General features: G+C 47.3%; 4 protein-coding genes across 4 annotated transcripts; 2 read left to right on the forward strand and 2 right to left on the reverse strand.

Annotated features, from left to right (window-relative positions):
• Window positions 1–168: 168 nt before the first annotated feature.
• On the reverse strand, window positions 169–7839 carry BKA55DRAFT_636237 (uncharacterized protein). Its single transcript, XM_046197022.1, has 10 exons — window positions 7646–7839; window positions 7527–7583; window positions 7370–7461; window positions 7257–7330; window positions 7009–7211; window positions 6719–6959; window positions 6321–6670; window positions 4144–6273; window positions 1905–4113; window positions 169–1855 (listed from the first exon to the last, which is right to left on the reverse strand). The coding sequence occupies exons 1-10, from the start codon at window positions 7817–7819 to the stop codon at window positions 351–353; spliced, it is 7035 nt and encodes a 2344-aa protein (XP_046054080.1). The 5' UTR covers window positions 7820–7839; the 3' UTR covers window positions 169–350.
• A 3397-nt stretch (window positions 7840–11236) lies between these two features.
• On the forward strand, window positions 11237–13687 carry BKA55DRAFT_734631 (major facilitator superfamily domain-containing protein; the record flags this gene model as incomplete). Its single annotated transcript, XM_046201262.1, has 6 exons — window positions 11237–11400; window positions 11452–11585; window positions 11642–11765; window positions 11812–12018; window positions 12063–12404; window positions 12455–13687. 6 exons carry the CDS (start codon window positions 11237–11239, stop codon window positions 13224–13226), a joined length of 1743 nt encoding a protein of 580 aa, XP_046054081.1. The 3' UTR covers window positions 13227–13687.
• Window positions 13688–13797: 110 nt separating this feature from the next.
• Window positions 13798–14512, forward strand: BKA55DRAFT_248512 (uncharacterized protein). Its single transcript, XM_046185346.1, has 2 exons — window positions 13798–14101; window positions 14306–14512. Exons 1-2 carry the CDS (start codon window positions 13940–13942, stop codon window positions 14447–14449), a joined length of 306 nt encoding a protein of 101 aa, XP_046054082.1. The 5' UTR covers window positions 13798–13939; the 3' UTR covers window positions 14450–14512.
• A 629-nt stretch (window positions 14513–15141) lies between these two features.
• BKA55DRAFT_685813 (uncharacterized protein) lies at window positions 15142–15543 on the reverse strand (the record flags this gene model as incomplete). Its single annotated transcript, XM_046198850.1, has 2 exons — window positions 15142–15384; window positions 15439–15543. 2 exons carry the CDS (start codon window positions 15541–15543, stop codon window positions 15142–15144), a joined length of 348 nt encoding a protein of 115 aa, XP_046054083.1.
• Between the last annotated feature and the right edge of the window lie 395 nt (window positions 15544–15938).

The raw sequence follows: 15938 nt of genomic DNA on the forward strand, positions 1-15938 counted from the left end.
TTCTAAACTGGTATTAGTTTACCTAAGGGTATCCTAAAGTCACCTAAGCTGTCACTTATGATTGCGGTCTTCAGCTTCTGGCCTTCTAGCCCTATAACCACAACAGCATTAGGTCACGACCAATCGAACAGAGATTTGTCCAGAAATTTGTGTATCATGCAACTATAACACAAACTGTAAAGGAGTTTCTGTCTTTTATGTCTAAAACTTCAAAAACCAGTTCCCCGTGTGCTTCTTCCCATTCTCAAACCACGCGAAGGAAATCTAGAGCTTTCTAGACTCCAGCATATATAGACTCGCGCCCGAGACTCATATCCCCAGTCTCTTCGTTACCAATCTTACAACATCGCTCATTTATCCTCATCTCCAAACCCGCCTCGTCTAGCAATGTCTCTGGCTAGCTCGGCGACTGTTCTGTCACTCAAGACCTCAAAGACCGAGACCTCAACACCGCAGTTGGTGACAACCCAGTTTCGGACACCAACGGCCACCAGCGAGTCAACACCGTAGCCATTGGGAGGCTTCCCAGTGTCAATCTCCTCAGGAAGCATGTTCATCGCCTTGGCAAGCATGAGAGACAGACCAGTGGTGACTATCTCTGCAGCTGCATCTGTGTTGGAGCAGCATGAAAGAAGGGACTTCAAATCAAAGTCATTTGAAGCATCAACCACTTTCAAGTCAGGGAGTGGAGTGTCAACCAGGTTGAGGTAGCCATAGAGAGCAGTACGAGACCAGTATGGATCAGCTGGTTGATTCTGTCTAATGAGACCACCAGAGCCAATGCCCATAATAACGTGACCAGGCATGGGAGTATTGGGTGCAATCTCAGTAGTGATCGCGTGCGCGATCATGGTAAGAAAATCTTCGTGACGAATACCATAGAACCCACTGGCTCGAAGAATGTCAAGAATCTCCTCATCATCTGCAAGCATTCCTGCACCAAGAACAGGCCCAAGATCGATGGACACGGCATGCTTTCCTTTGAGGCGGAGGTTGAGGGCGAGGGCATCTTCAAAACAGTTACCAGCAGCGTAGTTGGCCTGGCCCCGGTTACCAATAACTCCCGCAGAGCTGGCAAGGAAGATGAAGAAGGGGTCTTCTGAGTTTGCCGATATCGCTCGGACAAGATTGTCTGAACCGACGGTTTTTGGTCTAAATGCCTCGACCCAGTCAGAGTATGTCATGTTTGAGAAAATCGAATCTTTGATAGTCGCGGCGCATTGGAGAACCCCTTTAACAGGTGGCATTTCTTGACATATCTCTTCCTTGATTACTTTCGTGAGAGTTTCGGCATCGCAAAGATCAGCCTTGTAGACTCGAGCGTCAATGCCATTAGCGCAAAGGTCTTTAAAAAAGAGCTGAGACGACTTAGATGAAGTACCGGTCCGTGACAGAAAAGCAATGTGTCGAGCACCATTTTTGACCAACAATTCGCAGATACTACGACCAAGGCCGCCCAAGCCGCCTGCAAGGAGGTAGGTATCAGTATCCGACAAGGCTTGATGCAATGGCTTGATTTTCTTTTTGATAGCAATGTCAACCTGAGGCTTAGCATCAGGACCTCCGGTGATGGAAACGAACCCAAAAAAGGGGCTCTTCTCGATGAATCCGAATGCTTCCTTGATCCTGTTGATATTGATATTTATGAGCGGCTCAGGAAGTGGTAGGTTACTGTTCGTATCATCAGAGACACTTTCAACTAGCTCACTCAGCTCTTCAACCAGCTCTGCCACGTAGTTTGCATCATACTTCAACATATTTTGCAAGTCAAAGTTGACAAGCGAAACATCCGAAGGCAGAACGTGAACAGGTGGGGGATTTGGCAACCTGCTGGCAAATTGCACGACAATACCTCCTGTAAGAAGTCAGTGAAGATGCAGTTATAGGAGAAAAGCTGAACATACCTCGGCGAACACACTTGAAATTGTCTTCGATATGTCTCTGGGTAGCGTTGTAGACAAGATCAACCCCGTGTCCTGAATAGTAACAGACAACTGTAGTAAAGAGGTCTGAGTCGGCGTTGACGATGTTTGCCCTCTTTACGCCGGTCTTTTCCAAAAACTCTCGTTGCTTTCCCGAATTTGGTCCCATAACAGTCACAAACACCTCCGCAGAGAGTGCAAAAGCTACTATAATAGCAGCCATGCCGGCCCGGCTTGCTCCAGCATGAATAAGAACTGACTTTCCCTGACCAAGTCTTCCAACCTTATCAAAACAATGAAAAGCACTAACAAAATGGCTGAAGGAAAGAGGAGATGACCACTTTGACACAAAGCGCCTGTCTATGTTGACATTGCTCTGAACAGAGCCACTGGTCACAAGGCCGCTCACAAGATCACCCGTCATGAATCCAGAAACGTTGCACCCGATTCGACCGACGCGGCCACATATTTCAGATCCAACCTCAGATTCCAAGGTTCTGCCCATGGCAGTCTCCAAGTCGACGAAGTCAAGAGGTGCGCTTTCGAATATAATCTCAACTTCCCCAGGCTGAGGACCATATCTAGTTCCAGCAGTAAATACCAAGCTATCGTCTGTGAGACCGGGTTGCAAGACATGAAGCTTCAGATGACGCGGGTAGCCGTGGAATGATACCTTGGTGATCTCGTTAGAAATACCATTCTCAACAATATCATTCAGCGGCCCAATAGGGACGAGCCGAGGAATGCAAATCACACCGTTTCTCTCAGCATACTCCAGTTCACGTGGACCAGAGCCTTGTTCTGATACGAATGCTTGGAGGAAGATCTTGCTGACACTCTGGACAACCGATGGAGAATTCAGAGGTGTGTTCATACTCAAGTCAAAGGTCACAAATGTTTTCAGGGGCTCTTCTGACATGAGTGTGCGCGCAAGGGCGATGACGGGAGCTCCTTTAGGATTCATCGGGTTCATGTGGGCACTGCGAGAGATCCAGAGAATTCCCTTCACAACCTGATGGACACTATGGAAAGCGTTGAACTCCGCCTCAGTCCAGTGGTATATTGATGCACCTGCATTGAATCCTGCTGAAAAGTCGAGAAGAGAGATAACGATCTTGTTCTTCAGTCTTGAGGGATCACTTAAGACTTCGTTGAGCTGCATGGTGCGCATTTGCACACTAGCTTGGCGCTCCATGATGAGCTTTCCCGCAAGCCACTGCGTCTCTGAAGGAGGATTGTCGGGCAGAAGGATGGCAACATCGGGGACCAATAGCCAATCTTCAGCTGGGTTCTTACGATTCACTCGAAACTTGATCTTCACTCTCTCACCATCTTCGTTGTAATCATGTGAGATGGTCTCACCTAGGTCGGGGGTTCCATCCGGGCAGTTTTCCACGATATAACCGGGACGTTTCAGGTGAGCACTGAGTTTGGCGATATCGATTTCACTTCGAGAACAAACGAGAATCAGGTCGTAGTCGGGGAGAGGTTCTGAGCCATCTACAGATCTTTTCTCGATGAAAGGCTCAGCGGCAGTTCCCGCAAACATGGACGCAATATCAAAAGGTTTGTCATCAGGGCTAGCCTCAGCTAAAGTGTATCGAGAGAGCCAAGGTCTTTGGCCTTCGAGGCTGGGCAAAGCACTGACAATCTTCTGCGTGGTGTCAGAGGTACCGCCAACTTGTAGAATAGAAAGTCCTGGCAGCTTATGTGCGAGCCTTCTGACAAACTCCTCAATATTCTCTGTCTTTGAGCAAGTGATGTCTTCCATCCACGAGACCTGAGTGCATAGAGTGCGGTTATTTGGAAGAAACCCGCCTCCATCTTGAGATGATCCAGAAAGGCCAGTGAAGCGAAGTCCACGGATTATAACCGATGGTTGTTCCCAGCCAGACTGGGCCATGGCAATATCTGCGCTTGCGTCACGAACGCCAACTCGAGTGGCGGTAGAGTAACCATTGAATTCCTTGTCTATGTCACTGGAAACCTTTGCCGAGACAAAAATGCTCTCAATGAAAGTTGGGACCATGGGTTCGTTCTCGACAGCGAAGGGTGTTTGAAACATGGAATCTAGAGTTGCAGGATGAATCAGATGACCATACTCGAACTTTGCAGGCATCTTGGACCGCGTGTCAGGAATGCGTATCTTGGTGACGCACGCGTCCTTGCTCTTGCGTATGTAGATGAGATTCTGGAAAAGAGAACCATAATTCATACCCACAATGTCAAGAAGCTCATAGAGTTGTCGAGGTACAACTGGTTCTAGGCAGGACCCTTTGAGCAACTCGTACTCTTCGCGATGCTTCTGAAAGGCAGCCTTCCATTGTCCACGCTTGTATCGTACCTCGATACGACCAGAAGCGTTCTGTTCCCAGGAGGAGTTCAATTGCTTCGAGTAGATGCAAAAGTCAAAAGCAGTACCTTGAGAGCTGTGAACAGACGTGCAAGATACGCTCTTGAAGTTCATGGCCATTTCCAGTCCATGTGCTGTGGTTGGAACGATCATAGCTCTTTGGATCCGCATGTTGATAATTTCATATCCAAGGATGTCCTCTTGACTCTTGGTGGCCTGGCAGGCACCTTGGAGAGCCATGGTGACCATGCCAGCAGCAGGGTAGATGGTCGTCTTGTGTATCTGATGATCTTGGATCCAGGGGTTCTCGGAAATGCGGAGAAATCCCCGCCAGCGAGGTTCGAAGGAGATAGCATCACTAGTGGGAGCACCGACCAGGTCTTGTCGAGGAAACTCTCTGAATCGTGTTGCTTCACCAAGATGAGACTCGTGCCAATAAGATCTAGTGTGATTCCACGGGTAAGGGGGAAGATCGGCCAGAGACTTAAGGGGTATCTGATAAGACCCTCGAGTGACAACCTTTTCCATATTGAATTTGCATCCACATGCCCAGAGCTCGGCGATAGTATGTAGGAGCGACATTGCGCCATGAACCTTTCGGTCAAGGACAGTGCGATATACAGGCGGAGCCGGGGAGCCAAAGAATGTTATTATATCCAGAACTGGCGAGCGCAGAGTTGAACTAGGGCTCAGCTCAACAATGATATCTGGGGACTTGTCGGACGGAAGCTGCAGCATAGTGCTTATAGCTGACATGAACACGACGGGGGACACCAGGTTCAACGTCCAGTACTTGTTGCCAAGGTCGCACCCATCAATTTTCTCTCCAGTGACGGAAGAGAACATGGTCACCGATTTCTGGTGCTGACGTGGATCAATCAGTCTCAAAGCGGACTTGTACTCTTTTTCGATCTTGAGCATGTCTGAGGAATGATATGCAACCTTGACGGGAAGAATGCGACAGAATATACCTTTCGCAGAAAGCTCCTTGAACGCACCCTCGATATTTTCCTTCCTACCCGACAAGGTCAAGGATCGAGGACTGTTCACACAAGCAACTTCACAAGGGTACGTCTCGTCATCATAGCTTTCGTCAAGATCAAGGACGGAAAGGCCAACTACCATCATGGAGCCTTGCGTGCGAGGGGTTTCAATCGAAAGGGATGAAGCAACGAGTCCGCGATAATAAGCAACCTCCCAAGCTTCTTCCTTGGTGAGAGCACCCGATGCGTACGCTGCTGCGATTTCCCCAGAGGAGTGCCCAATGACATAATTAGGAGTGATATGAAATGAATCCAAGAGATCCACGAGAGCCATCTGAACAGCTGTAGTTGCAGGTTGTGAGATTCTAGAGTCAGATATTCGAGTCTCGGCCTCGTCTTTGAGAATTTCTTCGAGGAGGTCGAATTCACTGGCGAGCTTGTTCTTCATGTATCGAGAACCAGCTTCCAGTGTGTCACGGAAAGCTTCGAAGGGGAGAAGATCTTTACCCATTTGCGCAAATTGAGCGCCCTGGCCACAAAAAAGAAAGCATATATTGGGCTGCTTGTTCTTCGATGTTCGTTTGAACAAGGACTCGTCAATGTTCTGAAGCTTGACGATCAGGTCTTCTCGAGACTTCGCGACCACGGCATGCTTCCATTCAAGGTTGGATCGGCGAGAGCCAAGTGTGTAGGCATAATTGTGCAAAAACGCTGTGTCATTTTCCCCTTGTGACTCCAAGTAAGGGATGTGTGATTCCATAATACGTCGCACCCCAGATTTGTCGTGGGACGAGAAGACAAAAAGCTGAGGTTCGAACACTGCTTTGGTATTGGATGTACTGCGGGAAGAAGTGATCGCCTCAACAGAGTTGTGGTTCCCCCTAAGTCCACGAGCTGACAGATAGCGAGGGGCCTCATCCATGATGGCATGGGCGTTTGTGCCTCCGAAGCCGAAGCAATTGACACTGACACGGCGCAAGCCCGAGATAGGCCAGTCGAGCATTTCGGTTGGTACCTGTGACTGTTAGCGATAATTGAATACAATAAGATGCTCCTACAAACCTTGACCTTCCACTCCTTGAAGTCAATATCAGGATTGGGCTTTTCGAAATTGATATTGGGTGGGATTTTGGCATGTTCTAGAGTAAGAACACCCTTGATGAGGCCTGCTACACCAGCGGCGCCTTCGAGATGACCAATATTGGGCTTGATCGAGCCGACGACAATGGGATTATCGATATCTCGAACAGTACAAAGTGACTCAGAGATAGCCTTTAGTTCGCGCCAATCTCCAGCTTTTGTCCCCGTGCCGTGGCACTCAACATAACCTGTTTGACTGATGTCGAGGCCGGCAGACTCGTAAACAGAATTGATGTTGGCGACTTGGGCCTCCTTGCTTGGAAGGGTAATGCCTTTATCAATTAGTGCTGCTGCTAAGAATCAAAGAATAAACGACTTACCTGTCGTGTGGCCGTCTTGATTGACTCTTGTTGCTCGAACAACTGCACGAATAGTATCGTTATCGCGAATGGCATCTGATAAACGCTTCATGACAACAACACCGATACCCTCGCCTCTCCCATAACCATTGGCTCGAGAGTCGAAAGTGAAGCATTTACCATCGGGGCTTAGGAAATTAAGAGCTGTCATAGGCATCATAGTATTGGGTGTAAGAATCATACCAGCCCCAGCGGCAATCGCCTGCATACTTGTCAGCATCCACAAATTGAAATGGCTGAGATACACCTACAAGTGACGTCTCTCTTGCCCGAAGACTCTGTGAGGCAAGGTGAACAGACACAAGACTGCCACTGCAGCCTGTATCAATAGTCATGCTGGGGCCATGAAGGTTGAAGAAGTACGAGATTCGATTTGCCATTATGGCGATGCCGTTTCCAGTAGCAGCGTACTGTGGCTGCCAATCCGGATCCCGGAGACAGACTTGCTCGTAATCTACCAAAGTTAGCAAGATTTTCCCGAAAGATTGGACATACTTACCTTTGACAAATGAACCAACGTACACAGCTGCATCGCTGCCATCGATATCTTCTTTGCGAATTCCCGCTAAAGTTCTATTGTCAGCTTCAATCAACATAGATACCTCGATAGACTCGCCATTTTCAAGTGCCTCATATGAAGCTTCGAGGAGAATTCGTTGCTGTGGATCGATAGCTTTGGCATCTTCCGCCGAAATCGAGAAGAACTAGAAGAAAGAGCAACATTAGCCGAGTAACTATAGCAACTGCGAGCCACAGAACCAAAACCTACGGAAGCATCAAAAGAAGCAAAATTGCCCTTGATAAAATGGGCTCCACGGAAAGAAATCTACCCAAGTCATATTATTCAGCGACGTTATCTCGACCAGAAATATATTCTTGTTAACTTACACTACCCTGTCGATCACCGCTGGGATGATAGTACCCATCGATGTTGAGGCGGTCCTTAGGGAATTCAGACCACTGAGATTCCCCACGCTCCAGAACTTTCCATAGTTCTTCTGGAGAGGAGGCATCGCCAGGGAATCGTAGACCAATGCCTACGATGGCGATGTCGTCCTCCATGACGCCCAAAGTACACCTCCAAAAAGAAAGAAAAAAGACGGCAAGAAATAACGGTTAGTTTATCCTCTATCTCTCTTTCTGAAATATCCAGAATAAAGCAAGATGGGACGCAGCGGTAAGAGTGTCGTTGGTAGCAAGAGTGGCTCTGGTAGAAGAAGAAAGGAAAGGCAAGTTCAGCAGGTCGATTATGAGAATCTGGGATTATGAGAATGACTGGATACCCTAGGTAGTGAGTCACTGACTGAAGAACTGCCAGTGCTATAAGGTAGAATACACTGCCAGTGCACGGAATGCCAAGAATTGGTAAAGAGTTCAGAGTTAGGGCGAGAAGTCGCGGCGGTAGGTACTTGGCACTGGCAGACAGATAATGAGGCCTTGTCTAAACTTCACTCGGATGGTAATAAAGAGATGAGAGATAAGGAATAATTTGAGAATAATTAGGTTCAAAAGATTCTTTTGACGATAATAACTAGATGTTATTTATCCTTATGTTTGTGCGGAATGAAAGAAAGGGGGCGGGAGTTCATATTTGACTCTTCCCATGGAGCTCGAACCATAGCAACCGGGCCTATATAATCGTCTTGTTGAACTATGTTTCAAGAAGTAAATAGGGCCGATGCCGTCATTGATGCTTTACGCCCCATGACTTAGGACTGCCCGTGTTAGAGTCGGTGTGATCCATTTGAAGGCATCTTCTTGATGCCAAGAACTACAGGAAGGCTTAGATCAAAGCTGATCATACTGCTGTTCTTTATGTAGAATCTTATGCTGGTGGGAAAACTGATTGCCAAGATCTTCTGTCGACGGCAGCTTGCTCTGGATGGAGGCTTGCTGCAATATTCCGCCAAGTCTAGAAGGCATCGTAATTATTTCAAATCGGCCTAGAAGCTTTACCGCCATTTCAGATGAACGTTGTGCTTCTTTCAGCAAAATGTGACTTCTTTGGCCCGCCACCTTGCCTGTCAAGCTTTGTTCTGGTGCTGGACGGGGCACATCTAGAGCTGTATATGTGAAAGGAACGGATGTGATGCATAATCAAGAATTCTTCCAGATCGAACGTTCAAGACTTAGAAGAATATAGTGTGGCGCCGAAATCCATGAAAATGTGACCCAGCTTAGTGTTCATTGGGTTTCGAAGCATATGGAAACAGGGGTAATGCGAACAAGTTGTAAGGAAGGGCAACTCCTACGATGATATTGCCATGTATCCATACTGCCATTATGATAGAGAATTTTTCACACAGCACCAGGCTGCAAATGATTACGGACGATGAGATTAATACTTACGAGCTTTTTCATGACTAAATAATGATACTCGTGGGTGGTAGCAGGCCCGCGTTCTGGTCCATCGTCCAAGGGGAGAGTTCGCCGCAAGCCTAGCTCAAATAGTCATCCTTTTGTCATCTGGGCTTCAGCGGTGAACAAAACATCTCTCGCGAAGGTAGTTCGAAAGTAACGTAGCTGTATACCTGACAGCATAGCTCTGCAAATACCTAAACCATCCCACCCATTCAACTACTTCGGATGTGTTAAGCTGTGCAAGATGGCATGCGTGTGAAAAGCCGACACACACAGAACAGATAGGCAAGATCAGCCAACGAAAATCGATTGGGTGTCCCGTTATTGCATACGGGAAGCTTGCTGTTCTGCAACGGCTACATGAGGCATGCAATGCCATCCATGGAAGACCGACTGGGGAATAGCCGTTGATAGCCTCCCGAAGTAGGGTCCGCACTATGTCAGATGGGCGCGTCCCCAAAATGGAAACAAAAAGATGATAGGCTCTTGACATATCGTTTGTCGCAATTTCCGAGTAGAGTTTAAGTTGCGGGAGACTACCATACTTCAATATAATCACGTGGAACGGCTCGTCAATTTCAAGACGGGCTATCCGTCCCAGAACCATTAGCCGAACACAGTGTCTTGAACATATTTCTCACCATCAAGCCATCGTGCTCCTGAATCATCCGATTATCTGGCAAGAGTGTAGAACAAAGTCACACAGGTAGCGCCAGGCGAGCGCCGTTTGGCTGTCCAGCTACCTAAAGGCTCAACCGTACAACGCAGCTACCCACCAGCCAAGACGCTTTGACATACCTACCACCATTACCGGATGTTTCTCTCTACCTTAGGTTCTTATCTGATACTCAGATTTGTTCGCAAGAAACGTCTTGTCTGAGGTTCTTGTGCAAGTGAGAGGGGCTCAGCTAGGACTGAACAACCTAAATTCATGAACACAACGCTAGCACTCTTACACATGAGTTCCGGTAAATATATCATGAACAACTAATTATTCCCACATACGATTCCTGGCTGAGCTTTGGGTTTCTGTAGTGCCCACTCCAAATAACATCAGCGAGTTCAAAACCCAGACAGCGCTTGATCGTTTAGGTAGCCAAAAGTCTGGTCCAGCCACGAGCGGAGAGCCATGCCATGTGCAACGACCACACAGGCGGGATCCTACAGTGTTGCAGAGGCTTCTTCGCTTAGATTATAAAGCGGCGGCTAGAGAATTTCCTGTTATAGATAGAGCAAACAAAGCTGGTGACAATGTCCTCCAGTTTGCTTTGTATCAACTCACCCAATGTACAAAGTCACGCAGACACGGCTCACACAAAGGTCTATCTGTAATTCTTCACTTTGGACATTTCTTTGATATCAGATTCCTGCTCTCAAAGCTTCTTCTCACCTGTATCACCAATCAGTGGGTCATGACAACCATGTTTAACATGGGAGCAATGCCCTGGATAGCACAGCACCCGTCATAGCCACTACTCCTAGAACCGTGTCACTGTAAGAAAATATCTCATCTACTCCGCAGTTGGAAAAGCTTTTGGGTTGTTTTCTTCGGTGCAGATGTTTGAGGTTGGCGACGGTATTGAGTGGCCTCTTCGCTTGTAGTCGTGTAACGTTTCAGGACCATGTCTCAAATATTAATTCGGTCCTTCGCCTTCTCCGGCAAGATAGTTACCAAGTGTTATGAATATTTCAAGAGTATTATGTTCAAAGTCAGGTGTGTTGTCTCTTTGCCTCCGGATTTTCTGCAGATCAACTCGATATGAAAAGCTCCAACCTTTCCAATCTGATACAACTGAAGATCTTTGAATATCGACAGATTAACGTACCTCAAATTTACGAGTGTCATTTCTTTCCTGGAGGGGAACTTACCAAAATCGAAGGTTCCTGCTTTATCAAGATAGGAGGCCGCGCCTTCACTTGGGGAATTCTCAACTGACGCCCCAAGCCTTTACCTGGCTACACTGTTACTTACCTTATCCTCCCTACCAACCCTCTGATTGTTTGGATCGACTCTTCAGCTTCGAAATCGGATACGAATCTATCTTATATAACAATCAAACGCTTTCAAGAAATTGCACCAAACTTATTTGAACTGACGAGAAAAGATCAATAGCAAAGATGGCCAACGAATACCGGATGTCTCTCTCCTATCCAAACCCATCCCTAGGTCAAGTAGCAGTGATGGAGGATGGCTTGGAAGAGAATGCTTCAATAACAACGGAGGTTGTCGGACTGCGCAAACATTCGATCACTGGGCCTCGACGAGTAGTTCTTGTCATCTCGTAAGGGAGTTATTACCTTGGCATAGGGTACTTGCTAATTGGCATGTTCAGGTTGTTGGCTGGACTACTCTTTTCGAGCCTCGACACTTCCATCGTCTCGACTTCGCTCGTCACCATCTCGCATGACCTTGACGATTTCACAAACGCCCCTTGGATAGTTCTAGCGTACCTCCTCACATACATGGGTGAGTCCCTTGAAAGATCGTGGATCAAGAGAACAAGTTTTGACAGAATGCAACAGGATTCGCCGTCTGTGTATCCAAATTGAGTGACATATATGGACGGCGCAACATACTCGTGGTATCATGGGTCATTTTTGTTGGTTTCTCACAGGGCTGTGGATCGGCAACTAGTATGACAGCTTTGTATGCCGCCTGCTCTCTACTCTGTTCTCAAGCTGACACCTTCTAGGATCGTATGCCGTGCGTTCCAAGGAATGGGTGCATCTGGTCTGTACAGCTTAACACAGATCGGCCTGGTAGAGGTTGGGCCTTCCCACCGTCCCAGCCTGATAGGGGCTATGATTGGTGCTACCCTCGCTGTCGCCTTCGTACTGGGCCCCATCATCGGCGGTGCAGTTTCTCAGCTTTCAGACTGGAGGTGGTTGTTCAACATGAAGTAAGTGTTCTGGTACATGCTTGAAGCATTACTGACGACGTCAGCATCCCATTCGGCTTGGCTGCGATCCTCACAATTACAAATCTCTGGCCGCACGAAGAAGTAGCACACTTCTTCTCATGGAAGGCTTTCACCAGCATTGATTTCCTCGGGAGCGCAACTCTTCTTACCAGTTCTGGCTTTCTTGTGTTCGCTGTTCAGCAAGCTGGCTCAGACACGTTCGCTTGGGGGAGCCCAGAGATTATCTCTGCTTTGGTCATTTCAGGCGTGAGCTGGCTCGTGTTTGTGTGGTGGGAAGTACACTTGGAGACAGGGCCATTGCGCAACATCGAGCCAATTTTCCCGATTCGATTAATGCTTCGAAGAGTATACTCTGCTGGATTACTGTAAGTTGAATAACAAAGGTTGGCCTACGATCGCAATTGACATCAATCAGGGTTACGTTATTCACCGGCTTTCCTTATATCTCACTTTCGATCGTCATTCCGGAAAGATTTCAAATTGTCAGTCGTGAAGAAGTCCTAACGGCAGGTTTGCATATCCTTCCCATGCTTGGTGCTTGCGCAATTGGCTCATTTCTCGGGGGTGCCATTTCGAGCCGGAGAAACAACACTTCCCTGACCCTTCTAGGGGCATCGTGTCTACAACTTCTTGGAGTCGGTCTAATGTCAATGTTGACTGGGCCAGACTCACATAGTAAAGCCCAGTATGCCTTCCAAGCAATTTTCGGGCTCGGCGTCGGTCTTTCTTTCTCTGCCGCAACTATTATGACCAGTATACTCGCCGCTGAACGGAGTGAGCTCGCCTCAGCGCAAGGTGCTGTAGCGCAGGCGCGTGTCTTGGGCGGTTGCATTGGTCTGGCGGTTTGCACTGTCATTTTCAACTCCCACGTCAACGAATATCTCCAGGACCATTTGACATCCGCTCAACTTTCAAGTCTCCACCGATCACCACTGACAAGTCTACAACTGCCGGGGAATCTGCGAGACCTGGTCAGGGATGTTTATGCCAATGCGTTTGCTGAGGAAATCAAGGTCTTGATGCTTGTCTGTGCAGTCATGGTAGCCTTATCTCTTTTCTCACTGGAAAGAAACCCTGCGCCCCTGGAAAGGTTGACGGCATTCCCTAAGGATCAGTTCTCTTCCAGAAGAGGCAGTGAATCCGCGACAGAGATGACGGATATAACCAGTATACACCGTTCTGTTTGAGATTGGCTCGCATCATCATTTTAGTTTATCGTGCACCACTACATTCGATCCCAAAGAGATCGATCCTGATGTGAACAAGTTGGTTTTGGGTGGCATATTTGGCGTTAGCTCACAGCCTTGGGTGTCTTCTCGTATATGGGTGCTGAAATATTCTGATTATCGCGGCGTACGGTAGCATATGTACGGGCTCTGGTAACATAGGTTTTCAGATGACGATATTCTTTGAATACAACAGCAATGAAAAATATTCGGTGGTTAGTCAGCTGATAACTAAATTTTACACTCAACTGCTCAACTGCAAAGATGTCGATAAAGCCCTGGCCTCGAAGTTTGCCACTGAGAGGACTGCGAATTGGGTGCTTCCGGTCTCGGTACCTGAAGATCAAGGCATCCCAAGGCAATTCTCGGTTACTCCTGGTGATTCATAAGCAAATCAATTCCCTGTACTACTCTGGTGGCCCAACCTTGCATAGAGCACAACGCTAAATCAACTGACTGTAGAGACGCCGACAGAAATTTCTACTGTACTACAAACTCGGTGTTGCTCCTCGGCCAGTCGGTCATGCACAAAAGTCCGCAAGCGGTATTTCTTTGAGAGGCCTCGTGATAACATCGTGAGCCCTCTTTGAGACGGTTTGGTGTCGCAAATAGAGTCTGTTTTGAGAGTCAAGAGAAACAGGGGCGTTGGAGAAGTCTCAAGCTATTTGTCTCAAATGGTATCTATTGTGGTCTCACTTCTATTGAACCTAAGCCGTCAAAGACAATTGTTCATCGTGAGGAGATTTTATGGCAATTCTTACTCTGGAAGATGTCGTGTGACGAGCACGACTGTAGTCACAGTTGAGTGCCAAGATCTGGCAGAAAACATGCAAGATGTGTGTACTATTGCTTCTCTTTTCAGTACTCGTGTTATGTTCTAGCATACCAAGATAACTTATAAGGCAATTGACGACCATTTCATCTTTTTCTCAACGAGACTTCTAAAATCTTCAACATATAAACTGTACCTGATCCCTCGCCCGCAGACCTCTCTCAATATTGACACTTGGTTTTGTACGTGTTGACGGTCTTCTGTGTAGTTCCTGAATTCTTGGTTCGGAATAAACACCTCTTTTAGGTCAAACTCGCGCAAAACTCCTCAGATGGACAGTTGGCACTTTTGTCTGGGACGTCTGGGTTTCCTGTATTACTTTAAGCTCATTCTGAGGACCCCTAAGGACTGACAGCACTTGTTCTTGTGTGAATGACTATAGTTCTTTCGCAGATTCTTCAGGAGAGGATACTGGTTGTCTTTGCAATAGTCTTTGTTCCTAAATGCTGTTTCTATCGTCCTATAGTATGAGTTGTACTCAGGTTCTACACGTACAATGACTTCTTTGGTGGTAATAGTACAGACGACGAGCAAAATGCAGGTGATAAGTGATGTAGTGTTCTATTTCGGTGAAAATGCTTCTCAAGTCTCTTTGTACGAACTGCGTAGCTTGTTGTCTACAGTACCCCCAATGGAACATTGCTTAATAGGTGAAAGAGAAATGGATGGTGCTCGAAATGTAAAGGAGGCGCTTTCTTCACAGTCGGCTTTAATGGCTGATGGGATTGAGGGGCCAGTATCGTGATCTAATTGCGTACCGTTCATGGCGAGTGACCAGAGTCTGGAAAACAAAGCTTTTGCTTTTTTCTCTGGAGTACTCAAAAGTGATGCCTTGATGCTTTAAAACAGATAAAATTACCAATTATGTTGATGGTCTGGCATGGCTTGTTTCTGTAGTCTTACTACCACCAACAGCAGAATGACATGCTCACGGCCTGGTTCACGGATCAATATGTTGGGGACATAAATATACCACTTTGCGAAACCCTTCACGGCATCGACATATATGAAGGTAACTGTTTGGTATATTTCGTAATTCCCTGTTCAGGAAGTGTGATCGGCACCACCAACAGCCTGAGGTTTGAAGTAAACGGTCATAACTCCCTGAGGGTTGAGCGAGCCCTTGACAAAGTCCTTGAGAGCTTGGTGAGCCTGGCAGCCCTCATCATAATACTTCATGTCATCCATGCTAGCGAACTCAGTCTTGGAGACAAAGGTATATCCCTGAGACCGAGCATCCTCGTCGGCGGCACCAACAACCATGGAGAGGATATAGGGCTTGCCGTCCTTGAAGAGATGATCAGATGTGTATAAACAGAGGTACAACTGGAGGCGACTCACCTTTTGCTGAGAGGCATTGAGCTTGTGGTACTGGTCCAGAAGCTTGGCCTGTTCGTCCTTGCTAGGCAGCTTGAACATGGTAATTCGGTGCACGCGGTTGGCCATCTTGACGGTAGAAATTTGAGTACAAGGTCGGGATATGGTGTTGATATGATACGAGACTTGTGCGGAGTTTGGGGGGATACAGCTGGAAGAAAAGGTGAGAGCTCGACAGACAAGCCTCGAATTCATATATGATCTTGTGATAGCTTGGAGAACCACAATGAGGGCAGTGTTAAGGTAAGCAATGCCCCGAATTGGATAGTTGAGTAGTATTTAACGAAGACAATGCACGAGGCGGTTTCATGCGGGCCAAACGCGGGGGCGGCTCAAGGGTTATCCCCGCCCACATATGGATCCCATGTTGGAGGTTGCTCTCTAACAGACACTAACCAATCATCTTTCATTATTTCTTCGAAGCAAGTACTTGGGATCATGGAGTTTCGTTTCCGCACCTGAGC

This window comes from Fusarium redolens (assembly GCF_020744475.1).
Source record: "Fusarium redolens strain MPI-CAGE-AT-0023 chromosome Unknown BKA55scaffold_3, whole genome shotgun sequence".
NCBI lineage: Eukaryota > Fungi > Ascomycota > Sordariomycetes > Hypocreales > Nectriaceae > Fusarium > Fusarium redolens.